This window comes from Aspergillus clavatus, genomic scaffold, assembly GCF_000002715.2.
Source record: "Aspergillus clavatus NRRL 1 1099423829802 genomic scaffold, whole genome shotgun sequence".
Lineage (NCBI taxonomy): Eukaryota > Fungi > Ascomycota > Eurotiomycetes > Eurotiales > Aspergillaceae > Aspergillus > Aspergillus clavatus.
In genome coordinates this window covers 157,136-181,470 of record NW_001517097.1, presented here as the reverse complement: position 1 = coordinate 181,470, position 24,335 = coordinate 157,136, and the positions used below count along the sequence as shown (strand labels likewise).

Here is a 24,335-nt window from a genome sequence, read left to right as displayed (position 1 = left end):
CCATCGTGGGTGACTATGACTGTGTACAAAGTCGCATTCCGTATATAGAAAAGGGGGGACGAACTTACGTGAACATGATTGAGCATTTTGTTGCAGCCATTGGTTATGATGTTATTCCGGATACCTGCTGCCTACTGCCTACTGCCTTGCCTACCTTACGGCTTCTGCCTTCGAGACCTGGTTGTATCACGGTCATATTGTACTCTATAGGTTGTCGAAGTGTAATAGAGACATCACACGTTGGATGAATCTGACCTCAGAGCCAACATGCTGTGTTGTGTCTGTTAACGACCGAGCACCTACTGATGAAGCGGCCTATCTACATAGTTCCTAGGAGGGAAACTACGCAAGCAAAGCATTTACTTGGAGAGACTATAGATGTGAAGAAAGTAGAAGATGGAATGGCGCAGAAATATTTTCATTCGATTGTAAATTATCGCGTAGTGATTCGGTTCGATTGGCGTCGGTATCGGTAACGGTATCATTTGCTGAAGTAGCAGCTTTGAATATAGACTCTGGCGTATAGAAGATTCGACAGAAAGCCGGCGGGTGGATATATTGCGTAATCTCAAACATGGCTGTATCAAACACGGATAGTAACAGATCCACGATTCCCCCCTCAGTCTAATTTTCATCAGACTGATCGTGAATTGCCCACCGGTGATTGTACTTCGCCTTGGCTGCCTTTCGGGCGCTCGCACGGTCAGCGCCAAAGGATTGTGCGTGCACGATGAGCGGCAGGCTGTCCAGCACGGCGCGGTTGCCTTCGAAATAGTGCACGGCGAAACCGCCCTGGAGCACTCGGCGGAGGGCGTTGAGGCGGATCCATTTCCACCAGCGGTCGATGCTCATGACGCCCTCCTTGCCGATCTTCACGCGGATCTTGCTGCCGTAGTGGCGGTTGGTGTCCTGGTCAATGGCGGTGTTGTACATGGGGCCCCGGCGTGGGTTCTCCACCGTCGTCAGGATCGAGGCGAAATTGCTGTGCAGATTTTTCTTGTCACGCTTGCTGATGCGCTTGTGGTGCACAGTGGCCAGAGACTGCAGCTGTTGCTCCAGTTCGTGGGTGTTGTGGTAGGCGTTGTAGCGTTTGACCAACTTCGGCCCATCCGTTTCGTCATCCGACTCCTCCTCTTCTCCTTCCTCGTCCTCCTCTTCGTCGTCGTCCTCTTGCGGAGTGTAGCTCTTTTCGTACAAAAGCGCAATGTTCTCGCCGGCGGCGATCTGCAGGGCGGGATCATTGCTGCTCAGCTGGTCCATGAAGATTTGAATAGCTTCCTCGCTTTCCGCTTCCAGGTCTTCAATTTCGGTGGCCAGGTAACCCCATTCCTGGAGGGCAGCGGTGACTGTGGCCGCGTCGTCGGCAGCTTCAATGGACTGCCCGTCGGAAGCGATGATATCCAGGAAGAAAGTCATCTGATCAAGGATACTGTCCTCGCCAGCACCGCCGAAACTGGTGCATACGCTCAAACAGTGAATGGCGGCAGCCTTGACTGCGGTGGAGGTTGAGTCGCGAATCGTGCGGGTCAGCAACGCCTCCGTATTCTCGTAGACCGTGCCATCGACGGCTGTGATCGTGAGGAGCCCCAAAGCTCGCAGGGCCAGAGTCGTCTCCCGCACGCTGGTTTCAAATTTGATGCTTTTGGCAAAAGCAGCCATGAGATCAAGGACGCGACTGCGGATTCGTTCTTCGATATAGTGTGACTTAGCGAGACGGCAGAACGCAGCATAGGCCTCTTCGCGGGCCAAGACGCTGCTGCGCTTGCGGTCTAGGATATCTTCCACAACATCCTCTAGTTCCTCAATCCAGTTGCCACTGGTATCGGCATCTGGGAGGTCAGCCAAGTCATCGAGAGAGCCGAGACTAGATTGAGATGGTTAGCGATTGTTTTTCTAGATCAATAAGAGGGACAGTATGACATCATCCCGCCACTAGCAAGGAGAAGAAAAAATAAAAAATAAAATAAAAAAAAGAAAAAAAGAAAAAAGAAAGAAAAGAACCCACCTGAGTGCGGTATCATCGCTGAGATTTCCCTCGTCCTCTTCGTCGGACGGATGTCTGCTCGCATTGCGAGAGGAATTTGTGGAATTCTGAGCGGAAGTGGCTCGTGACGGACGACGGGAGCCTTCACGAGAGGCAGCCTTGCGTGACATCGTCTTGCCGCTCTCGAAGATTTGACGGCGCAGGTCAGGCATGGTTGCGGCGTATTGATGGGATAGTGCGAGTAGAAGATTGATATAGAGTCGAATTTATGATAAATTCTGATGATTGATGGTGGGTTCTTGCAGGGTTTAAATGGTTTAAGAGTTCTTAAGAGATACTGAGTGTCTCAGATACTAAGGTATGAAGGGAGTTGGAAGGAAGAATGTTTTTACAAAGACGATGGACATGATAAGTCTTGGAATGGTCTAGGCAGACGAGAAGGGCCGAATTGAAGATGTAATCGAAGGCTCAGTTGATGCCTACGATGAAACAGAGAGAGAGAGAGAGAGAGAGAGAGGAAGAAGAAGAAGAAAAAGAAGAAAGATGGTCTTGGGAGAGGCAAACCAAGAACCGATGACTACGTCAGACTGTTCGGACAAGGGATCTCCTGATGGGTTCTCTTGGCTGGATGTCATGTCATGGATTCTGCTCTGACTACAAGTCTTCTCTTTCGATATACACACACACCTTCTAAGTCCCCCATCCAACACCTCAGTTTCTTTCCTCCATCGTTGACTCTTCTCAAAGTCCATTAAATCGTTTGATTCCAAATTTTCCGCCGATGATTGGGCGTCTTATCGCCACGTGATGCGGGGTGCTTATCCCACTCATCTGCATAAAATTGTGCAGCGTGTGAATAGTTACAAACTTCCATGATACAGTGAGATAGATAGACATCGTTCAATGTGGCCTGATTCTCGCCAAGAGACCCTCGGGTGGATATTATCGCGAATAGATCAATCCAAGAGCAGCGATGATGTAGATAAGTGTCGAATGGCTTGTGTCTACGGAGTACTTCGTATCAAATCTCTCAAACGCCGGTTGGATTCAAGTGGTCATGGTCAACGACCTCGATGAATTCAAGGGTATCTATCTAACGGGAATCATCGTTTTCTTTTGTGTCCCAAAGTAAAAGCACCATACCGCGCCGTACTCCTACTGCTGTGCCATGACCAGTTCGAGAATTCTTTGGGATTTGTCGCCCTCGAGATACTCCCGTCCTTCTTTTCTCCGGTCATCCTCATCCTCATCGTCTCCAACCTCCAGATCCACCTGTAAACTAGCTTCGTAGGCCGCCATCACCGTGTCTTCATCCACGCGGATGCCCCCATGGACCAGAACATGGATACATTGCGCCAGCCGGGCAATCTCCCGTCGGGTCTGCGGCGGGATCTCATCATTCTGGCTGGAGTAGATCGAGCTGGATACCATTTCCTCCATTCGTGTGATCGACACACTTTCCGTCGTGGAAGATGCCGCGGCTGCCCCATCGGCGAGCTTCTCAATCCAGATGTACCCGTTCACCCCAAGGATGATATTGACATCGCCGCCGCCGTTGGCGGTGCTGATTGACCAGACCTGTCGTCGAGAGCGCACCACACCACCAGTCCCCGATGTGCCCGCAGGTGCTGTTCCCGTCCCGGCAGCCCCCTTCACCGTCGAGCTCGAAGCGCCGCTTCCACCAGTGCCCGCAACAGCCAGGAAAACACCATTCCTGAGCTTCCCGTATTTTAACGACCGCGTATGTAACGATGCGGCGCCATCTGAATGCACGCTCTGAACCTCCGCAACTACCAAATCTCCTTCGCTGAAAAAGGTCCGAATCTGCAACTCGTCCGCGCTTGTCCGCCGACGCAGGATACCGCCCGGCAGGTTGATGGCAGAGAGTGGTAATTGGGCAAGCAGCGGCGCGGCGACATCGACCTTCCATCGTCGTGACTGGACCTCCACAATGCGCCCGACCACCAGATCGCCGATTTCGGGGGTATACCGGGCTCGCAGAGGCTGGACGGAGAGTAACTTGTTGGTTTTCTGTACCGTACCGGCGACGGTGGCAATGATGGACGTCGACAGAGGGTTTGCGTAGGTACCGTGACCTCTGCAGATGGGTCAGTCAAAGGCTGAAGGAACATCGCGCGACAAGAACTTTAGAAATTGGTGAACCTACCTCATCCACTGCGGATCATCCGTCACGACATCACCAGGAGTCACGATCCCTGCGCCAACCTTTGTTCCTTCCACAAGACGAGGCCGTTTGCTGGGGCGAGAGGCCCGTTCTGCGGCCAACCCGACTCCGCCGTCTGAATCTATCGACATCGAATCGAGGTCTGAATCGGGATATGGGACAGTGACATCCTCCACAACGGGAGGGAGAATAGTGATCGCCATTCCCAGTAGTTGAAGATGATTGTCTTTACCAAAAAAAAAAAAATCTGATCAAAAATTATACGAATTGATAATTATGAGAAGCTCGAACCGAAGCAGTGGTGTATCGTCCACCAGCGCAAAAGCTTTGGCATTTGAAATGTTCTTGAGCAAACAGAACAAACTGGATGCGGAGAGCACGTGAAAGCAGTCTTCTTTCTGCAGTTCACGAAACAACTCTAGAAAACAGGAGATTGAGATTGTAAGAAACTATCAAGTATCTAGTGATTAATATTCGAGCATAACAGTAGTAATTATTCGGCTTCATACTTTGGAGAAAACATCTGGAGTGTCATGTCCCAATTTCCTTATATCCGCACCTCCCTCTACAGGAAACAAGATAGAGAAACTACCAGATAGCTACCAAAACCAGAGAAGAAAAAAATTCGCCAGAAGAGGCATGTAGGAAAAGCTAGGGATAGTAAAAATACATGATAAATAAAAGGAAAAAGCAAGCTAAACAGTAAGACTATCAGCACTCAAGCACCTACGCCGGATGGCCTTTTTGCCGGGCGCTTTGTGCTGGAGTTGTTGTCCTCCTTCTTCTTCTTGCTTGGACGGCTGCTACCACCCTTTGGTCGGTAGCCCGAGTCATCGTCGCGCTTGCGCTTGCTCTTGGAGCTACTGGGAACTGGTCCGGTGTCCATTGGAACGCCGTCTTCATCGTATGTATCCTCCTCCTTCCGTGGTTGGGTAGACATTCGCTTCGAGACCCGCAAGTTGGAGGGCCGAGAACCCGACTTCTCAGAAGCATTTTCATTGTCCTGGAGGAAAATATGGGGTTGGTTTCGGCGGAGCCAGTTGTATACGGAGACTGGGTTTCGTAACGTAGATTCTCTCTCCCGCTCGGCAAGCGAAGGCTTCTCAGGGATGCGACTCAACTGAACAGCTGCCCCCTCGTCACCCAGCTTGGCGTCCATGCCCAGGTAATACTCAGTCTCATGTTCAGGAGTCAAGAAACCGAGTTTCTCCTCCAGGCTGACATTCGTAGGCAAATCTTGCGCCTCGGATGGTGGCGCCGTATGAGGAACCTGAGTCAGAGTAGTATAACTCAATTGCGGCGGCAATGCATTGCTTCGTTTCACATCATCTTCCAGTCTGCGGTAGGCTCCGACTGACATGCTGCCGGCCCCCATTTGTGCTTTCGCATCTTGAAGAATGGCTCTGGCTGTCGCGGAGGTGAGGTGCGCGGGAGAGCGTTCAGGAGTCGGCAGGAAGGATGTGTCTCCCGGGGCACTCAGATTGTATCGCAGACTGCCTTGGACGTGTAGACTCTCGTTGAACTCGAGAAGGACTTCTAGCAACTGACTGTGATGGAGTCAGTATTTACCAACTCCAATATCGGTAACACGCTCTGGGAAATCTACTTACTCGTTCTGTTCCTGGATTCTCTTTGACAGATCTTCGATGCGCAATTCTTCCCGAATCAGAGCTTCGCTTTCTCTCATCCCCAGTTCAAACTTGACCTTGAGCTTTGCATACTTCTTCCTGGAGCACCGCGAAGTCGACGGATTAGGTTCCATATCTAAACATATCGCATGCCGAAGAACTTACTTGAAAGAACGGTATGACTGCTTAGCAGGGGCACTGGCCGATTCGTCTGGCAGGCTATCGGGCACAGAGCGCGTATCATCAAGTTCCTGCGACATTTTGTACTAATTGTAATTTAGCGACAGGGGATAAGTGAGTAACGAGACTGACGATAAGACAGAGTCGAACCTGATGATTGTTGGTGTTGAAGATGGCTGGCCACGGTTCGCTCGAAGCTTGGATAGGATAATTGCCAAGTCCGCGAAGCGGAACGGAGTCGATTCTTGCGTGCCCGGGTGATTCTGCCCACCGTAAAAAAAAAAAATGTTTCCTCACTCTACGACAGTCCTCAGTGCGAATACAGTAACTGGTTGAATATAATTATCTGTCATATTACGATAATTGTTTCTTATTGCGACTTGGCGTTGCATATTATATTACTTTTCACTTGGGTTGTCTGATCTAGAGAACATCGGCGAGATTTCAACTCCCGCCCAACATGGCTGACCTCACTGAAAAAAGTCATAAAAAGCGCAAATTGACAGACGTCCCCGAAATTGAAATCGATGTTTCGGCTCCTGAACCTCCGTCGAAGAAGGCTCTGCGCAAAGCCAAAAAGAAGTCCGGCGACTCGACCACAGAGACTGCCACTCAAGAGTCGACAACAGTCCCCGCGAAGGAGGCGAAGGAGCAAGATGCGTCAAAGAAACGCTCAGAGTATGGCATTTGGATCGGGAACCTGCCATTCACGGTGACCAAAGATGACCTGCGCAAGTTCATTACGAGCAACTGCACCTTTGCAGATACGACCATCACCCGCATACACATGCCCAAGGGCCCCGAAAAATTCGGCAAACCTCAGAACAAAGGGTTTGCTTATATCGATCTTGCCACCGAGAAGGCTGTGCAGGAGGCATTGGGAGCCAGCGAGCAACTCCTCTCTGGTCGCCGCGTCCTGATCAAGGATGCGAAGAATTTCTCTGGCCGACCTGAGAAGTCTAAGGAGGAAGGGCAGAACGATTCCGCGGCAGCGTCCGGCAAGCCTCCCTCAAAACGAATCTTCGTCGGCAACCTCGATTTCGATGCGACAAGGGAATTACTCGAGGAAAACTTTTCGCAATGTGGCCCGGTAGCGATGGTACATGTGGCCACATTTCAGGATACTGGAAAATGCAAGGGTTATGCGTGGGTGACGTTTGAGGATCTCGCATCAGCCGAAGCAGCGGTCAAGGGTTTCGTCATGGTCGGCGAGGATGATGAAGATGACGAGGACATTGAAGAGGAAGATTCTAAAAAGAGCAAGAAGTCGAAGAAGCCAAGGAAGAGGAGGGTATGGGTGAACCAGCTGCTCGGTCGACGAATGCGCATGGAGTTTGCCGAGGATCCCACAACGCGGTACAAGAAGCGGTACGGGAAGGATGGAGAAGGCAAAAAGAGGACAACCTCGGATATCACTGAGGTTGAAGATGGTACCTTTGATCAGGGTGCAAGTGAAGAAAAGCCCCAGCGGCCACGGTTTGAGAAGCCGAAGCGAAGCAAGCCGGATTACACGAGATACGACCAGGATACCGTGCAGAAGCTCAGCGGTGCCATTGTCGAGTCCCAAGGAAAGAAGACCACATTTGATTGAGATTCATTCCCGAATACTGTCTGTTAGAGTGGAGCTCAAGTGTCTCGATACCAATAGACCGTTGTGTACTACATGAAGTCTCCAGTGCCAGTGTGAGCTAAAGCTGGCGCAATGCTGGCCGTACAAGTTGAGAATTGCTCCTCGACAGCCCACTGACTGCCGTCAACTATGCTTCGGAGAGTCTTCCTACCATCCAGTACCTGCGCTTCGACATTTTCTGCCGCGTGCGTGGGAAAATGACCTACATTGTGGCCTGTTGAAGACGGACGTCCTTGGTCAGTACACCGCAGCTGCAGATGTTTTGATCGTGATTCTTGAGATCACAGATACATGTTATCCCTACAGCCATTTTTTGTGCGATCTTCCTAAATCTGTTAGCGTCACAATAGTATATAGGTGACATCGAAATCGATAGAAATCTGGATAGTGTGCTCTCAACAATAGTTTCAAGCAAGTCGATCAATCAGGGTGATTACATGAGTGCTGAGTAACACCGAGGTAAGAATCCGCTGTCCACATAAACAACAACCCAAGCTATGGCCACTCGGTACTATCAGCTCGAGTAGCTTGCTCCCCCTAGAACTAGAGAGTAGAGAGTACTTGCACCTTCGACATTCTTTTTGTCAGGGTTTCCAAGGATTCAGTAGTACTGTTAGTCTGATTTAATATCACACAGGGTCACTTCTGATAATAATCATTGTGATTCCAACTGATGCTCTATACCACACAACAACCGCGATAAATACTCCTGAGTCTAATCCGTATAATAGTTCTAGAATCACTGAGCTGGTTTGAGTGGCGCTAACCCGATTTAGGTAGTCCACAGCGCTCTCGATGTCATGGCTCATGTTCACCACCATCAACTTTGATAGTGGAGGTTCCGCGTTGCAGTATCATCTCGATCAACCTGCCCGACCGTCCCACCCTTCTTGCCCTCGTTCTCGAGGTGCATCTCCCCTTCATTCTTCATTATACACCTCGTCATCCACCGACCTCTCACCGTACACGTGTTCGAGTTTTTGCCGCTTTTGCTCATCGTTCCCGCCCCCCGGTCATTACAAGTTCGCTGATCTCGCCGCACTTTGTTCCTGGTCGGTCCCCCTCCAAACCACCGTAACACAAGGAGGCAATACCTTCGGTGTTTGATCCCTATACTTGCTATCAGCTATCCTCGCCGATCGAGAATGGTCTCATCCCGTCACAATATTGGTGCCAGTCGACGGAGAAGGAGGGACGAGGAAGGCGAGGATGATGCCTCTCTTGAGGGGGAATTGGAGGACGACTCGATGAGCGAAGGATCAGTCATCAGTCATCCGGACGAAGATGATGCTGATGGCGAGGGAAGTGATGAGAGCGATGCGGAGACGACTTCATCGCCGCGTGTCGACAGGATCAACGGCCACCAAGTCAACAGTCGTATACCCGAGAGCAGCCAGCAGTCTCGACGACGCCATTCTGCGTCTCCTGGGAAAGCACTCTTAGCTACTGCTGTATCTGATACGGAGGCTATGATGAATGGGCTGACGATCTCCGATCAGACGAGCGAGGTTGCTGAGATCCACTTTGACGATCTGAAGGGAGAGAGTCGTCAACAGACAGGCAGGACGCCCTCGGCACCACCGACAGAAACTAAGCGGGAAACCTTTGCGGAACGGAAACGACGCGAACACGAGAAATATGCGAAAGAGAGGGATGAAAACCCAGCCTTTGTTCCCACTCGAGGAAGCTTCTTCCTCCATGACAAGCGTTCAACAGAGTTGGGAGCGAATGGTTACCGGCCGTTCAACAAGTCCAAGTCGAGACCATACGGCCTCATCGTCGACGGCAATGTTCGCAGGTATGTCACTCTTACCGTTCTGGCTTGGCCATTATTGATGGGTCGACATTGCTAACCATGTGCGCTCGAAGGTCCTCTAAGACGGATGCTAGTGAGGGGCAGTGGACACACGATTTGCATGAGACAGTGGCAGGCGATGATGCACCATCCAACAAGTCTGCTGCTGCACCAGTCGCCGTGTCGAACTTTGCCCCCAAGCCTGTCCCCACTGCTCCTCGATCCGCCCCTCCCAACAGGTCATTCTCAAGCACCACTCTTATTGGGAACGTACCTGTGGTAGTCTTTCTGCCAGGCATGGCTCGGCCGGTGCCTTTCCCCGCTGTATCAAAGAAGCAACACACCCGACTCCCTCACCACCGTCCTCCTCTACGCCGAGACAAGCCCGTGCGCATCTCAGTCCCTGGGCAGTCTCCAAGGTACATATTCCCTTCGATAGAGCGCTCCTTCATCTTCATCCCACGGGCATTGAGACCCAACCAGCAAGGATATCGGGGGAGGGGCCGAGGTGGATTCTATGGAGGACGGCGTCCAAGTATATACGCGAGCTCTGTGTACACTCCAAGTGTCACTGCTAGCCGCAGATCATCGTTAGGAAAGGCAGCGTCTCAAGAGGGGTTTCCCTCGCCGGCCGCTTCTGTTATATCGAGACACACAGTGATCACGACGGAGAATGGTAAGCCCGTTGTGCGTCTGCCTCCCTCTGCTCGACCCCTTGGGGGTGTGCCTCCAGCAAGCGTCGCTGCAGGCCCAGGAGCTGTGATCGCACCAGTGGCACCGCCTATGCCTTTCCCACAGCCTCAGCATCCCTCGTACCGCGAGAGCCGTCCCGCGCCCATTCCCATGCATCAACCTCGTCCGCAAAAAACAGTCTCCGTCGCTGATATCGAAACCCCTGCATCCCTCTCCTTCAACGTTCCTCAGCCACAGCAAGAACAACCTTTCCAACATCAGGTCCCTGTGCCTATCAATGCTTCTATCTACGGTGCGGATGCTTCGGGCCATCCTTCTCACACTGCCCATGCCTCTGTGACGCCGTCGTCCCACATCCCCGAGCGTGCCATTCATGCTCAACCTTTCCAACCCTACGGCTTCCAACAAGCTCAGCCATTCTATCCCACCGCTTACCCTCCTGGTGCAGTGTACTACCCGGTGTCTGGAGCAGAATATCCGTCCTATAATGGAGCCGGGATGCCCGGGCCATCGGCCGTGCCGTATCCTCCTCCGGGGCAGCACGCTCCTTTTGTGGTTCCAGGATCATCCGCAGACCAGGCCCCGCAACCCGGCACCGTTGCGCATGAGGCGGGTGGTACAGTGTATTTCTATGATGCTGCGCAAATGTATCCGAACGGATCGTACTCGATGCCTTCTGCACCTGGACCTGGTGGTGTCATTGGCATGGGCGGAATGATGACACCTCCTGGCACAACGTACTTCTATCCTCAGCCTCAGGGAGGTGTCTACTATGCGCCACAGTGAGGATGACATCGTCGAATTCTTTCATTTTTCTTTATTTCTTGATGTCCCTCGAGAGAGGAAGAAAAAAAAAAAAAAAAAAAAAAAAAAAAAAAACAGTCCCGGTCTTTCTCCCCATTGTTTCCTCCGGATTTTCTTCCCTCATGCGTTCGTCTTTCCACCTTGACGTTATTATGATGGCCGGCATCTAACATTTTTCCCAAAAACTCATGACATTTATATCATCGGGAGCTTCGTCCAAAAATACCTGCATTTGATTATTATGATTTCTTTTTTTTTGTTTTTCCAGTTTCATCCCAGTTCCCATTCCCTTTTCTTTCTCTTCTTCTTCTTCTTCTTCTTTTTTTCATTTTTATCCGTTTACTGTTTTTATCGTCGCTGTCTATTTATTTTCGATGTTTTATTTCGATGGAACCCTTCGTGATGCCATTTATCTTCCTGTCTCTCTCTCTTCCCGGATTGTGTCTTCACCAGGTAACCTTGCATCCTTAGCGATTGTCTTGTCATTGTGTTGTCAGCCTGTTTGTGTCCGCATGCTTCTTCCTCTGTTTGGGGAGCGATTCGGCCAGGACTCTTGAGATTTCTGTTTTGTTCTTCCTTGATTTCGTTGCACGGTCCCGATGGTTTCCCTCCAGTACCCCCGAGGAAGGGCGGCCGTTGAGGGCGAATTTTCGACCATCGTATATTTTGCGCTGGAGCAGCATCAATTCCTTAGATAATTCCCAACCCGTTGATTGTCACGCCTTTGACGTGTTTGAGCATCGAATGATGAATGGTTTCCATGTTGTCGCGTGGATTATGGAAGGGGAGGGATCCTGACAGAGGAGAGAAAAATATTGAGATATGATGAGGTCAATAATTCAATCCCTAGCATTTCCCGCCCCCTTCCTTTTCCTTGCTGTAGAATAATCAATAGAGATAGTAGGAAGTATCTATCTACTTCTGGATTGTCTGTATCGTATGGCAGCCAGGCTTGGATGCAGTAGGAGTGGAGGGTTATCCCTGTTATCTAATTGCTTTTCGAACTGCTGGACAACAAAGATTGATACATCCACGCATCCTGGAGGGATCGGCCTGCCGGTCTCAGCTCGACGTGAGGCAAACGAGGCGGCAACATACTAAGTTCCATACTTTTCCTTCTACATACCCAGTAGTCTTTCATCTAAGTTCGTTTACCAGAAGCGACGGTCTCGGGAGATGCTGCAAGCACTCTGTGACTCTACCAATGATCAACAGCGTCCGGGTATCGCTTCACCGCCCCTCATCGCTTTCTCCAGCACGCCGAATGCAGCACAGCAGATGACCTCTCTAAGCACTCCGGACTTAAGGTAGCTTATAGGTAGTGTAGCCTTGTAGCCTTGTAGCCTTGTAAGTTGTAGTGGTAGGTACTAGGTACCTCAGCAAGTACCTAGTACAATCACTAGTATTACTTACTGTATTGTTCCTTGTAATAATAATATGAAGTGTACCTATGCCTAGGCAGCCTCTTAAGTCACACACCTTACGAAGCACACCTCACTTTCTCTCCTTCTCTCTCTCTCTCCCTCCCTCTCCCTCTCTCTATCATTAATCAATCGATCCATTCCACTCATCCCCCTTCCCCCCAATTTCTATCCATCTACCTCATCCTCTCCTCATCTCCATCATCGTCATCCATCACTATTTAAATAATAATAATAATAAAAAAGAGACTTCCCTCTTTTCTCTTCTTTCATCATCTTTGGATTCTGATTCTCATCTTCCTCTCATCCTCTATTCTGATAGATAGTCTTATCTCTCTCTAGCTTGTCTCACTCGTCATCACCACCATCACCACCATCACCACCCATTTGATGAGTCGGACCTCCCTGTCTACAGCCATGTCTACTACCCTCCCGCCGGCTAATCCGGTCGGTCCGGCGACTCTGATCACTGTCAAGGTGCTCTTGAATGATAGCACTCGACGCTTCAAGGTTCCTCTGAGGGATCTGGGTGCTCGTGTCCTTCCCCAGAAGGTAGGTAGATTAGTCTCCACCCTAGCTAGCTTCTCCGGTCGGAGCTAAAGCCGCCCCCCATCTCGAGCATCCTGGTTCCTTCAACCTTGCCCATCCATCTACATCCTGGAGTCTGGCGAGCTATTCCATGATCCACCGTTTCCTGCCAAACGTATCTTTCTCTTATCGTTTTCACTCCATCTTGGACTCATGCACAAGATAGCTTTTTTTTTTAAATCACCAAACTCTCATCATAATACTAATGATGTTTTGTTCTTTTTAGCTTCATCAACTCCTAAGCATCCCAGCGGATAGTAACGTCATCTTCGAACGTTACTCCGACAGCGCCGGCTGCTATGTCCGCCTGGATAGCGAGAACCAGGCCGTATACAAGCAGGTTTACCGTGCTGCCAAGGCCAAATTGAAGCTGCGTATCAAGGCTACTGTGGTCGATGAAGTAAACGAGCCTGTTTCACAGCCTTCCATGTCCGAGGATGCTGCCGAAGAGCCAAGCCCGGCCCGATACAGTTACCTGGAGACTGTCCTGAGCTCTCCCACCCCCGCAGTCCAGGCTGAGATCGTTCCTACAGCCATCTCAGAGTCAGTGCCCAATCTTTCAGCTGAGCCGGTTCCAGATACCTCCGCTGGTCCTCAATCCGTCCAGTGGACCAAGGATGACGACGCTGTTCCCGCTCCACTTCGTTATCGGGACTTTGTCCTCAACCCGGACAGCGTCGATGTTCCCATTGTTTCTCACAGGTCCCCCACGGGTGTATTCTGCATCGACTGCAACCACTGCGGGCGCTCAATCCCCAATGAGCATTTCCACTGCAGCATCTGTGATGATGGGGACTACGATCTTTGCCCCCAGTGTGTCACTTCGGGCGTTTCGTGTCAAGCCGAGGATCACTGGTTGATCAAGCGATTCGTCGATGACGGCGTTGTCACCAATAGCACAACGGAGAAAGTTGCACCTCGCAAGCTACAAGAAGTGGAGGAAGTCAAGACAGCGTCTGAGATTCTGCCGGAGCTCGTTCCCGAGAAGGACCCAGAGCCTTCTGTAGCTCCGGTAGAAGATCATTCTCTGCATTCTGTGGAGCGGATCTGCAATTCCTGCCTTAAAGGTTCGTAGCCTCGCGTCCTACGATTCCTCATCCCATCAAAACTTGCAATTCTAATGTCTCGGACAGATTTCGATGAGACCAAGATGGTCACGTGCACCGACTGTGATGACTATGATCTTTGCATGACCTGCCTGTTGAAGGACGCACATGGCCACCACCCAGCGCATCGCTTTTCGTTGCTCAACGATGGTGATTTCTGCCTGAAGAGCCTGGTCGAATCCCGTTGCAACCCAGGCCGCCACCATCAACACGCCGCGATCTGCGATGGATGCGACAAGGTCAACCCGCCCACACCTTTGATTCATATCGCATAGAAGCTGACGTTCCTTTTAGCGTATTGTTGGTGTCCGCCACAAGTGTCTTACCTGCCCCGACTGGGACTATTGCTCCAATTGCGTTGCCAATTCCTCGCAAAGCCATCCCGGCCATCGATTCGTGCCCCTCTACGAGGCGATCTCGGAGCCACTCCAATACCATGAGGTGCACTACGGCATCTACTGCGATGGCCCTCTGTGCCAGGACAAGCCGTGCCCGGGTTACATCACCGGGGTCCGGTACAAATGCTCCGTGTGCCACGATACTGATTTCTGCGCCAAATGCGAGGCTCTGCCGACGAATACTCACAACCGCACCCACCCAATGCTGATGCTGAAGACACCCGTTCGCAGCCTCACGATCTGTAACTCTGTCACGGAGAATGGACGCAATGGGCCTGTCGTTGTCACTGGCGACCGCATTCAACGATCCACGTCCACACAGATTAATACTTCGCTCGAAGCTGAGAAATCCACCGAAATTCCATGCGATCTGGAGGAGGTTGCGGCAGAGGAGGCACAGACGGCCGAGCCATCTAAACCAGCTCCCGAAGAGAAACAGGCCAAGGTGTATGAGATGCCTACTACCGATCCAGCTTCCAGCTATCAAGCCCTCTTCATCCGTGACACGACTCATGACGGTACGGTTATGTCGCCGAACAAGATATTCCTGCAGACGTGGACACTGTACAACCCAGGTCCTCTTGCCTGGCCTGCGGGAAGCGATGTGCGCTTTGTCGGGGGTGATTCCATGTTCAATGTGGACACAAACCGCCCCCTGAGCCTCGATTCGATTTCCGCGGCCATGGAGAGCAACAAGCTGCTTGAGCCGCTGGAACCTGGCCAACGTGCCGATTTTACCGTCACTCTGAAGGCGCCCAGCCGGGTGGGCACTGCTATCTCGTATTGGCGGCTGAAACTCCCCAACGGCATGCCGTTTGGCCATCGACTCTGGTGTGACATTCAGGTCCGGGAAGAGGAGCCATTGTCGACTGAACTGGCATCGGTGAAGCCGACGGCGCCCGAGGATGACCAGAAGTCTGAGGTCGCTGAGGTCGACGGCTCCGAACCAATGGGAAGTCGCATGATTTTCCCTACTCTGGACAAGGAGTCGCCGGTTTCGAGCACTCATCAAGGCATGAACCCCGTGCCCCGCGCTCCCTCCGTGACTAATCCGTCGGAGCAAGATATTCTGGAGGACGTGGAGAGTTTGACCTTGGAAGATGACCAGACAGAGGCCGGGTTCCTCACGGATGAAGAGTACGATGTGCTGGATGCCAGCGACCAAGATTATCTGGAAGCGCAGCAGTCGCAGCACTGAACGCGCTGGTTCGGATTTGCCCCCGCATCTGTTGTACCTGTTGATTGTTTTGTTGTTGAGCATTTGGGCGCGATGGAAACGGAAATTGGGAGAAGTTGAATTTGAGTGACCATCTCTGTTGGCCTTCATTTGGCTGGCATCCAACCCAGTGGAATGAATATTGAGTGTACTTTCTATTTTTTTTTTTTTTTTTTTTTCTTTCTCTCTGTTCTGATGTATTTTCCATAATCACACGGGATAAGGCCATAATGCATCCATCATGCTTGATGATGAAGCTCGCTGGAGGAATCGGGGGCATCAGTCAGTCAGTCAGTCAGTCAGTCAGTCAGTCAGTCAGTCAGCTTCGGTTCGCCTTTTGTCAATAAAATCCAGTCAGTTGGTCCTTGTGTAGATAATGAATAGTCATTCTCCTCGGTCGGATATTCTGGACCTTCCGCTTCTATGCCATCACCAGAAACCAGTTAGACACACTCACATCCCATAAAAGTTCCACCCTGCGACGGCTGAATCTGACTGACTGACTGACTGACTGACTTTCAGCTGGGATCTCTCGTCTCTTGATCCTTTTCTCTACTAGCGCCCTTTCTTTCGGCCGCAGCAAGAAAATATACAAAGAAAAGAAATATATATATATATATATGATATCCTGCACACGCCTCTGTCTCGCTGTCTCTCTCCTCTCTCAGCGTTTTCTCAGCCCTCTGTCACCTGAGGAATACAAACTCCCAGCTTTGGCTTGGACGGTTCACTTCGCCACAACCCATCCCTAGACTGCGACGAGCCGTCGACACGACAAAATGCTGGGTCTATTGAACCTGGCCTTGCTGGCCGTTCTGGTCGCGATGCTCTACGGCCCGGTGTCTCGCCAGATTACCATTCTCGGAGTCCTGCGACATCCCGCCCCTCTGGTCCTTGCTGAGGGGCAGGGCTTCTACAAGATCGAGGATACGATGCAATGCGAGGATCTGCACTACTGGTCGCCCACGAACAAGGTCTTTGCGGTCTGTGAGGACTCGGTGCTGCCGCGCTTCAAGTGGTTTCCTCCCGTGGGGAACTTTGAAGGGCCCGCGACGACGACGGGCTCGATCCATGTTATTGATCCGCAGGTATGGCTCTTGTTGACGGTGCAGTGCGTGCGGATGCTGATACTCCGCGTAGACCATGAAGGCGAGTCGGCTCGCGTTCGAGAACTTCGCGGGCCCCTTTGTGACGCATGGATTCGATGTCATCGAGGATCCGGAAACCCCCAACGCCGTGTATATCTTTGCAGTGAACCATCTGTCCAATCCGGACTTCTACCAGGCCGCTGCGGTCGGCGAGGATGTCCCCCGCGCACGGTCGCAGGTCGAGCTCTTCCACCATGTCTTGGAGTCGAGCACGGCCCGACATGTTCGTTCTATCCGGAACCCACTGATCGCGACGCCGAATGATATCTACGCGGAGAGCCCGAATTCCTTCTTTGTCACCAATGACCATCTCTACCGTACGGGCTACAAACGGATGATCGAGGATGTCCTTCCCCTGGCCAAGTGGTCCAGCACCATCCACGTGCAGATCCACGACTTCAACGCCGAAGATGCCGCCGCTGGCATTGACGCGACCGTAGCGCTCACCGGACTGTACAACAACAACGGCTTGGGCCATGGCAAGACCAAAGACGAGATGCTGGTCGTCAGCTGTATGGGAGGAACGCTGTATCGCGCCCATGCGAACAGCGGCAACCATACGATAACCCTGGGAGATGCGATTCGCCCAGGCGGCCAGTTCGACAATCCTAGCTACTACTCGGATCCATATCGCACCGCGTCCCACGACGCCAGTGGCTACGTGCTGGGGGGCATGGCACGTCCCGTTGACCTAGCGAAACACCACAGTGATCCCGCGGCCAAAGACGGGGCGATTGTGTTCTACGTGCGGCCCAAATCTGGCTCAGGTGCAGCAGCAACAGAATGGGAGTCGCGCGTCATCTTTCAGGACGATGGGACTCTCATCCGGACCGCTAGCTCGGCCGTCCTGGTGCCGATTGAGACCCAAACTGGACAGAAGAAGAAAGCATGGTTGTTTGTGAGTGGCTTCTTCTCCGAGAGCGTTATTGCCGTGGAGGTTGAGCTGTAGTGGTGATGGTGGTGGTGGAGGAGGATCACCCAGTTATTGCCTAGCTTGTCTTTGGTAGAATATCACTTGAATCGTATTCTTTTCATACTACTCAACCAAGTCCGATTCGTTTTCTCTTGAAGTATCAGTCAGTCCCTTTACAGAGAAGGAAGCCTCATTGCCGAGGCACGCTGATTGGTGCGTTGGTGCCTCACAGGTGAGATTCCTGCCTGAGGCACCTAATTATTTCGATCTGTCAACATCGGGACCATCATCAACACTGGACGATGCCAACACCCGTGCTCTAGCTTCCTCCCATCGATTGGGCCTGTTCCACATCTCTTCCATTCCCCTGGAATGCCCGTATAATGCCTTTCTCCGTCTCGGCCCACCAAGGCCTGCGTACGCGGGTTCAGCGTCCCGCCATCACCTCCGTGGCATCGGTGCTTGTCCGGCGTCAGCATCAGCATCAGCATCACCATCACTATCACTATTACCATCAACCCGCGGCGATTCGCGATTGCTACAGTTACGACTACAGCTACGGCTCCAGCTCCAGCTCCAGATTGCTCGCCCGAGGCTACGCCACGCGCTCGTCGCTGTCCAAATCCCACTCCCGCCCTCCCTCTGCCGGCCAGCCAGACACACCCACCGTGCCCTCCACCACCTCGACCGCGACAACCACGCTCGCCAACGATGTCAACCCGCCACCGAGCACACGGCCCGCCGACCTCAACCTCCCCGAGCCCGCCAGCCCGGCCGCCTCCCCCGCCGACAAGCTGAAGCGCTACATCGCCGTGGGCCGCGCCTACCTCGCCTTCTACAAGACCGGCCTCAAAAACGTCTACCACAACTACCGCGCCGCGATCCCGCTCCGCCGCGCCCTGCACCTCCCCGCATACCTCCCCACCTCGCCCCCGGCGACCCGTTCCTTCGAGGACTCCGCCCGCGCCCTCACGCCCCCGCTCTCCCGCGCAAGCTTCCAGCTCGTCCGCCGCGCCGCCTACGACCTCCGCCGCATGATCCCCTTCTCCCTCCTCCTCCTCGTCTGTGGCGAACTCACCCCGCTCGTCGTCCTCGCCCTCGGCAACGCCGTCACCCCTTTCACCTGCCGCGTGCCGCGCCAGCGCCAGAAGGAGCGCGCCCTGCGCGCCGCCCGCAAACGCGCCGCGCTCGCGGCCGACCCGCAGACCCTGGCGCTGGCCGCCGGGTCGGATGCCGAGCGCCGTCGGCTGGTGGCCGACTTTGCCAGCCGCGAGTGGATCGACCGCGCCGATGATGCCGCCGTGCTGCGCGCCTGTGCCGCCCTGGGCCTGGTGCGCTCGCATGTCCGTCCCGCTGTCCTCGTGGGCGCCGTGTATCGCCCTCGCCTGCGGCGGTATGCCGAGTACCTGGCCCTGGATGATCGGTTGCTGCGCGCCGCCGCCGGCGGCGTCTCGGCGTTGGAGGCCGTCGAGGTGCGCATTGCTGTGGAGGAGCGCGGTGGTGTGGGCGTGGCGGATGGGCTGGACGGGTGGGAGGCGGAACGCGAGGAGAGGCGGTGGTTGGAGAAGTGGTTGGAGAGGTCGTGATGGTGATGGTGATGCGAGCTTGTTTTGAAATCACATTTACTTTCCTCTCCGTGTACACCGATGTTTAGCCCCTTCCGGCAGTATCTCGTCTTGTTCTAGAGCTGTACATCCTAGGCACTCCAAACCCCCTGATTATGTGGTATATATTCCGACGGCTTATATATATTGCCAGTCGTAGCGGTCCAAGGACATCTCCCCGTCATACTGTACATCTCGTAAATTAACGTCGTCGTCCGTCTTTGTGGCCCCGGTTTCCTTGTCCCTGTCCTTGTCCCTCCTATTCCTTGACGCCGGCATTTGTTCACTCAGCTCGATCCTTGATCCTTCCGTATCCAAAACCAGCCCATCAATTCAAAAAAAAAAAAAGAAAGAAAAAAAAAAATCGTTTGTTGCCTGCAGAAAGACGAATCCCCCTATCCCGCCTATAAAAACCACCCCCCAAAAAACACATATCCCGAATTTTGAACGCTTGAAAGTGGAAAAAAAAAACAAAAAACAACAAACAGATTGGCATCGTGGCTCACGCCGCTGCCTGGGCTGCGTTGCGGACCTGTTTGGCCCACCGTAGCCCGCAGCTGTTGCAGAGATCGCGATTGCCACTCGGTCCCCTCCGCCATTCGGGCGTCGTGCGCGTCTGACACATTGCGCAGCTCTTCTCCACGGGGACCGTGCTCTGCTTCCTCTTGCGCTTCTTGCGCCGCGCGAGAAGCCGCTGCACTTCATCCGACAGGATGCGGTTTTGTTTCTCCAGTTCGCGAAGCTCGAACTGCCAGCTCGACCCCCGGGTCGGGCTCAACTCCGTGAAGAGCGATGACTCCCCAAGATCGGGTATGTACTGATTGCCAGAGGGCAGGGAGTTCGAACCCACCAACGCTGACATATCGTACGTGGATTGATCCGCCGCCGCGCCGTCCTTGCGTCCCACGACGCTAATGTCGCCGGTAGACATCACAGCTGGCAAGTCCGTGGAAACAACATCTTCAGCCTGGGGTGACTTGGGGAAGCGCAACTGCGCCACCAAGAAGGAAGGTTTCGTGCCCTCCTTGGTGTCTCCCGGGTATAGGACGGTTTGGGCTTGCAACATGTGACCCTTCTTGTGCCGGATCTTGTGGTTGAAGCTCGTCTGTTGACCCGTCCGAGCCACCTCGAGCGCCTGCTGTGCCTCGAGCCGGGAGTCGGGCCCGATCAAGTCCTGGATGCTCTTTCCAACGAGATCATCCGGAAGTCGGCCCAACACCGGACGAGCCTTGGAAGATATGAAGAGAATGATGCCCGAGATCGAGAGCTTGGCCCAAAGATCGTTCTCCGCCAAGCCCCCGTCTCCAATCTTCGCAATCTGGTCGAGATGGTACACCGGGCGGACCCTGCCTGTCATGACCATGTACTGCCGACCGCGATCGCTGATGTGCCACGCGCCGTGGCTCTCGAACCAGACGTAGCCGCTGAACTTGGTCCGGATCCGGTACATTACACTGATCGGATCCGAACTAGTACACGATCGCAGTTCGCGGATCACCGGACCGATATCGCTGGGATGGCAGACGGTTGATAGAGTCTTACCCACCAGCTCGTACGAGTCGTACTCCAGCGCTTTGCGGCAGGACGGGGATAGATACAGGAATTCACCATCGAGGGATAGGACATGAATGACGTCATCGGTATTCTCGACCAGCACGCGGTCGAGGTACTGCTGATGATTCGGATCGGAGGAGGCCAAGTTATCGAGAATCGTCGACACCTGGTCGGGACTGAAGTAAGTAGCGAGATCCGGGTGCGTTCGATAGATATCAGGAGGCGGCACCACGTAGTTGGGCAGTTGGTTGCGTTGGTAGTTGATCATATAAGTACCATCTAGTCAAACCGTTGGTCAGCTCTCTACTTGGGATCGGATCTGGCCAAAAACAAACATACTTGGATTCCTTCTGGTAATCGCATCGGGTTTCTCCACCAGGTCAACCTGAAATCCGACATAGAATCGATAGTCGGGGGAAGTCCACCGAACGGGAATCATTGTGATCAAGTTCATGAATGGCTGGCCGCCCTTTCTGTAGTTGATGAGCGTGGCCTGGATCTCATTGCGGTCCTCGATCGTCGACCGCAACCGAAAGGCGGTTTGTTGATCGACGAATTTCCGGGCAGTGCCCGCTTGCACTTGACCGTTGGGGTCCTGGAGGAAACGACAATTATGGCCAACAATCTCGTCTTCCGTATATCCAGTTAACCGCACGAAGGCATCCGACACGTATACGATGGGGTGATCCTCTTGGTAAATGTCGCAGAGGACAAATGCACACGATAGATCTACAGCACCGATGTTGATTTTGGGGTCCGGTCTCGATACAACCTCGGCCTGCGGAGAAGGGTCAACAACACCGCTTTGGGATGGCGGTTTCCCCCGCGCGCGAGAAGAGACAGGGCCATACCAGTATACTCATCATGTTGATTCCACTGCTGGAATATATGCTGGTGTAAGGGGTGGTTTCGCCGCCAGTCGCCGACTTTCCACTGGAGTCTATTTTTTCCACGTATGAGATGTAAAGCCTCGCTACCTCAAGAAGAAACGGTTGGGAGGGATGATGGACTAACTCTTCATCGGCGACGGCCTCTTCGGCTGAATATATCGATGAGAAGCCCCATGGCTCGACACCTGGGTGGGGGGTGGAGGGTCCGGTCGTCGCCGGTGCGGTAACTGCTGGGTTCGCGAGGAATCCGTCGATTTGGAGTTACTCGAGTTGGATCGGTTGGTCATGGCCGCGGCTTGAATCGTGGTGTTCATTTCCTTTGCCTCCAACGACGATGCCCAGTATGAATTGCGGGTCGACCCCTGTGTGTACGAGACCGAGGGCTCCAGGCCCAGGGTCGGGGGGTGGAAGGACGGTCGCTGGGGTATCGCTTGCCGATTGAAGGGATTTTCGAAGGGGGCGGTGGCTTGAGAATATCCGGAGGAAGGGTCGTAAGCAAACGCACTGGCAGCGTCCAAGGCCATGGACATGGAACTCCCGATGCCTGAGAGCGGATCGTAGGCAAACAGAGCGTTGGACAGCCGGTCCGCTAGATGCGCGGTACTCACGGGAAGGTTAGAAGCGGATGAAGGAAGCAGTTCGTTGGCGTGCGATTCGAGTGCACCTGGCGGCACGCTGCTCAGCAGCATGTCCGATCCATGAGGTTGTGAAAAGGCATAGTCCCCCAAGCGAAGGGGATCCGACGGCGCAAAGGTCATCATCTCGGGGTTGGAGCGGTCGAAGGCACGCTGAGACTCGTTGGGTTGACTAGAACTCGTTGACGAGCCCAAGGGGAACTGAGGGGAAGTGCCATAATAGGCGTCATTATTGTAGTTGTTGGCCATTGCTGCCGAATTGAGGCGGCGTCCGATCGATTCGATGAGGAGCGTTCCGGCCAATGACGGAAACGCATCGACACCGCAGAGAAGGGTGGAATACTGGAATGACTAGTCCACGAGAGCAAACAGTCCTGGTCGAAGACAGTTATTGGGTAGAATCAGTCGAAATGGAGGGACCTATTATTGCTCCCCTGTTCCGTTTGACTGACTGATTTCAATTCAAGGCCGTTAAGGTTGATAGTCGATAGGCGATAGGATGATAGGAAGGTTTGGGAAGTCTGGAGAAGGCGAAGAACGGGAACTGTGGGAGTGGAGTTTTTTTGAGACTGACAAGCGGAGACGGCCAGCGAGGGAGTCCCCGACTGGGTATAGTTATTTTATATATAGGAGTGGAGTATTGATTTCCTTCTTCTTTTTTTTTTTTTTTTTTTTTTTTCTTTCTCTCTCTCTCTCTTCTTTCGTCGCGGTCTGTAGATAGGTAGATAGCAAAGAGAGAGGGAGGGAGAGAGGGAGAGAGCGGGATAAGAAGGGGAAAAAGAGATGAGATAGAAGGGAAAGAAGAACTGCAAGAATTAGTGCTGAAGCGACGGGAATAGTTTCCGAGAATTGTCCAATTCAGAGCGACGGGGAGCTGTCAATAATTAGAATGTGACAGCCGATGCTAAAATCAGTATAGAGGATAGAGGACTACAAGTCTATAGACTATAGTACTACTCCGTACTGTGTAAGTCATCGTCCGGGTGGCCAAGCGGACCGCAATCATTCAAGTTTAGTCGATGTCCTAACTTCTAAGGCAACTTTCCCCCTTCAAGAACCAATTGTTCGCGAACAAATGATGCGAAGAGGCAAACGACGTGGGAATCCCATGAGCATAAAACTGGATAGATCATCATGGTTACTTGGGCCATGTGTGATGCATCGCATTTGGTGATGAAAAGGGGCGCTAAACATGTCTTCAATCCTCCCAATCGCAGGGCAGCGTCTCAGAGGGATATCCCATGGATATATCGACTAGACTAGACAATTACGGGAAGTAAGAAGAAGAGCTGAACGAAGGTTCCTCTTTAAGTACTTGTGTTCTGTTGGCAAGAGAATAAATACTCCGTAGACTAGAGACAGACAGCTAGCGAGTACGCCAGTTGGTGGCATCAGAGCCAGTTGACCCTATTACAGACTATTCTTCTTGTGCAGCTACGGGTGATAGAGACCGTTGTAGACCGTTGTAGACCATTATTGTTCACCTGGAAACCTCGAAACCTCCTTTACTTGTAGACCTGAAAGTTGACCCCCTGATAAGATACGTAGATGAGATTCGGACCAAAAGGGGCTCCAATTTGGTGTCGCACGGCCTAAGCGATCAATCAATATTGATCAGAACTTCCTCTCCTTTTCCAATCTCAGGAGTATTCTTGCAATCTGTCTTTCTCTCTCACACAGTCGGTGAAGAGAGCATATCCATCTCTCCCCCCCTAAAGAAAGTCCCCAGATCGCTGGAACTTTCCTGTCGCCTCGTTTTTCTTCAGCTGTTCAGCATATACACTTACCTTACACATTCAACGAATCGTCGTCCCCCTTGCTATCCTTGCTATGGTCGAGTAGCACCTGTGTGACCCAATAATAGATCCTCAACCCTCAACGCCAAGCAGACTCGAGCAGCAACAGAGATCCAAACTCTCAGGGATGCATTTCGCACCGATATAAGCTTCTCGCCAGATAAACC

The 24,335-nt window shown here is 52.6% G+C and overlaps 9 protein-coding genes across 9 annotated transcripts, besides 19 other annotated features; 5 read left to right on the top strand and 4 right to left on the bottom strand.

The window, feature by feature from the left end:
• Positions 1-624: 624 nt before the first annotated feature.
• ACLA_033840 (IFRD domain-containing protein) lies at positions 625-2,196 on the bottom strand (the record flags this gene model as incomplete). The annotated part of the gene is made up of 2 exons (XM_001270606.1): positions 625-1,864; positions 2,006-2,196. The coding sequence occupies 2 exons, from the start codon at positions 2,194-2,196 to the stop codon at positions 625-627; spliced, it is 1,431 nt and encodes a 476-aa protein (XP_001270607.1).
• Positions 1,945-1,992: a microsatellite.
• Positions 2,197-2,475: 279 nt separating the features above from the next.
• Positions 2,476-2,506: a microsatellite.
• Positions 2,477-2,501: a microsatellite.
• Positions 2,507-3,139: 633 nt separating the features above from the next.
• ACLA_033830 (exosome non-catalytic core subunit RRP4) lies at positions 3,140-4,372 on the bottom strand (the record flags this gene model as incomplete). Its single annotated transcript, XM_001270605.1, has 2 exons — positions 3,140-4,082; positions 4,152-4,372. The coding sequence occupies 2 exons, from the start codon at positions 4,370-4,372 to the stop codon at positions 3,140-3,142; spliced, it is 1,164 nt and encodes a 387-aa protein (XP_001270606.1).
• Positions 4,373-4,887: 515 nt separating this feature from the next.
• Positions 4,888-6,057, bottom strand: ACLA_033820 (uncharacterized protein; the record flags this gene model as incomplete). Its single annotated transcript, XM_001270604.1, has 3 exons — positions 4,888-5,716; positions 5,780-5,896; positions 5,963-6,057. 3 exons carry the CDS (start codon positions 6,055-6,057, stop codon positions 4,888-4,890), a joined length of 1,041 nt encoding a protein of 346 aa, XP_001270605.1.
• Positions 6,058-6,437: 380 nt separating this feature from the next.
• ACLA_033810 (putative RNA binding protein Rnp24) lies at positions 6,438-7,568 on the top strand (the record flags this gene model as incomplete). The annotated part of the gene is made up of 1 exon (XM_001270603.1): positions 6,438-7,568. The coding sequence occupies one exon, from the start codon at positions 6,438-6,440 to the stop codon at positions 7,566-7,568; it is 1,131 nt and encodes a 376-aa protein (XP_001270604.1).
• A 1,184-nt stretch (positions 7,569-8,752) lies between these two features.
• Positions 8,753-10,881, top strand: ACLA_033800 (uncharacterized protein; the record flags this gene model as incomplete). The annotated part of the gene is made up of 2 exons (XM_001270602.1): positions 8,753-9,405; positions 9,477-10,881. 2 exons carry the CDS (start codon positions 8,753-8,755, stop codon positions 10,879-10,881), a joined length of 2,058 nt encoding a protein of 685 aa, XP_001270603.1.
• A 58-nt stretch (positions 10,882-10,939) lies between these two features.
• Positions 10,940-10,974: a microsatellite.
• Positions 10,944-10,974: a microsatellite.
• Positions 10,975-11,191: 217 nt separating this feature from the next.
• Positions 11,192-11,223: a microsatellite.
• Positions 11,224-12,222: 999 nt separating this feature from the next.
• Positions 12,223-12,249: a microsatellite.
• A 143-nt stretch (positions 12,250-12,392) lies between these two features.
• Positions 12,393-12,440: a microsatellite.
• A 236-nt stretch (positions 12,441-12,676) lies between these two features.
• Positions 12,677-12,704: a microsatellite.
• Positions 12,678-12,704: a microsatellite.
• Positions 12,705-12,737: 33 nt separating this feature from the next.
• Positions 12,738-15,610, top strand: ACLA_033790 (ZZ type zinc finger domain protein; the record flags this gene model as incomplete). Its single annotated transcript, XM_001270601.1, has 4 exons — positions 12,738-12,872; positions 13,135-13,975; positions 14,042-14,253; positions 14,309-15,610. The coding sequence occupies 4 exons, from the start codon at positions 12,738-12,740 to the stop codon at positions 15,608-15,610; spliced, it is 2,490 nt and encodes an 829-aa protein (XP_001270602.1).
• Positions 15,611-15,786: 176 nt separating this feature from the next.
• Positions 15,787-15,811: a microsatellite.
• A 96-nt stretch (positions 15,812-15,907) lies between these two features.
• Positions 15,908-15,951: a microsatellite.
• Positions 15,909-15,951: a microsatellite.
• Positions 15,952-16,119: 168 nt separating this feature from the next.
• Positions 16,120-16,145: a microsatellite.
• Positions 16,121-16,145: a microsatellite.
• Positions 16,146-16,407: 262 nt separating this feature from the next.
• On the top strand, positions 16,408-17,725 carry ACLA_033780 (serum paraoxonase/arylesterase family protein; the record flags this gene model as incomplete). Its single annotated transcript, XM_001270600.1, has 2 exons — positions 16,408-16,716; positions 16,769-17,725. The coding sequence occupies 2 exons, from the start codon at positions 16,408-16,410 to the stop codon at positions 17,723-17,725; spliced, it is 1,266 nt and encodes a 421-aa protein (XP_001270601.1).
• Positions 17,726-18,072: 347 nt separating this feature from the next.
• Positions 18,073-19,275, top strand: ACLA_033770 (uncharacterized protein; the record flags this gene model as incomplete). The annotated part of the gene is made up of 1 exon (XM_001270599.1): positions 18,073-19,275. One exon carries the CDS (start codon positions 18,073-18,075, stop codon positions 19,273-19,275), a length of 1,203 nt encoding a protein of 400 aa, XP_001270600.1.
• Positions 18,162-18,206: a microsatellite.
• A 353-nt stretch (positions 19,276-19,628) lies between the features above and the next one.
• Positions 19,629-19,657: a microsatellite.
• A 138-nt stretch (positions 19,658-19,795) lies between these two features.
• On the bottom strand, positions 19,796-22,621 carry lreA (GATA transcription factor LreA; the record flags this gene model as incomplete). Its single annotated transcript, XM_001270598.1, has 4 exons — positions 19,796-21,126; positions 21,187-21,625; positions 21,699-21,787; positions 21,862-22,621. The coding sequence occupies 4 exons, from the start codon at positions 22,619-22,621 to the stop codon at positions 19,796-19,798; spliced, it is 2,619 nt and encodes an 872-aa protein (XP_001270599.1).
• A 484-nt stretch (positions 22,622-23,105) lies between these two features.
• Positions 23,106-23,132: a microsatellite.
• Positions 23,133-23,820: 688 nt separating this feature from the next.
• Positions 23,821-23,844: a microsatellite.
• Positions 23,845-24,335: the final 491 nt, after the last annotated feature.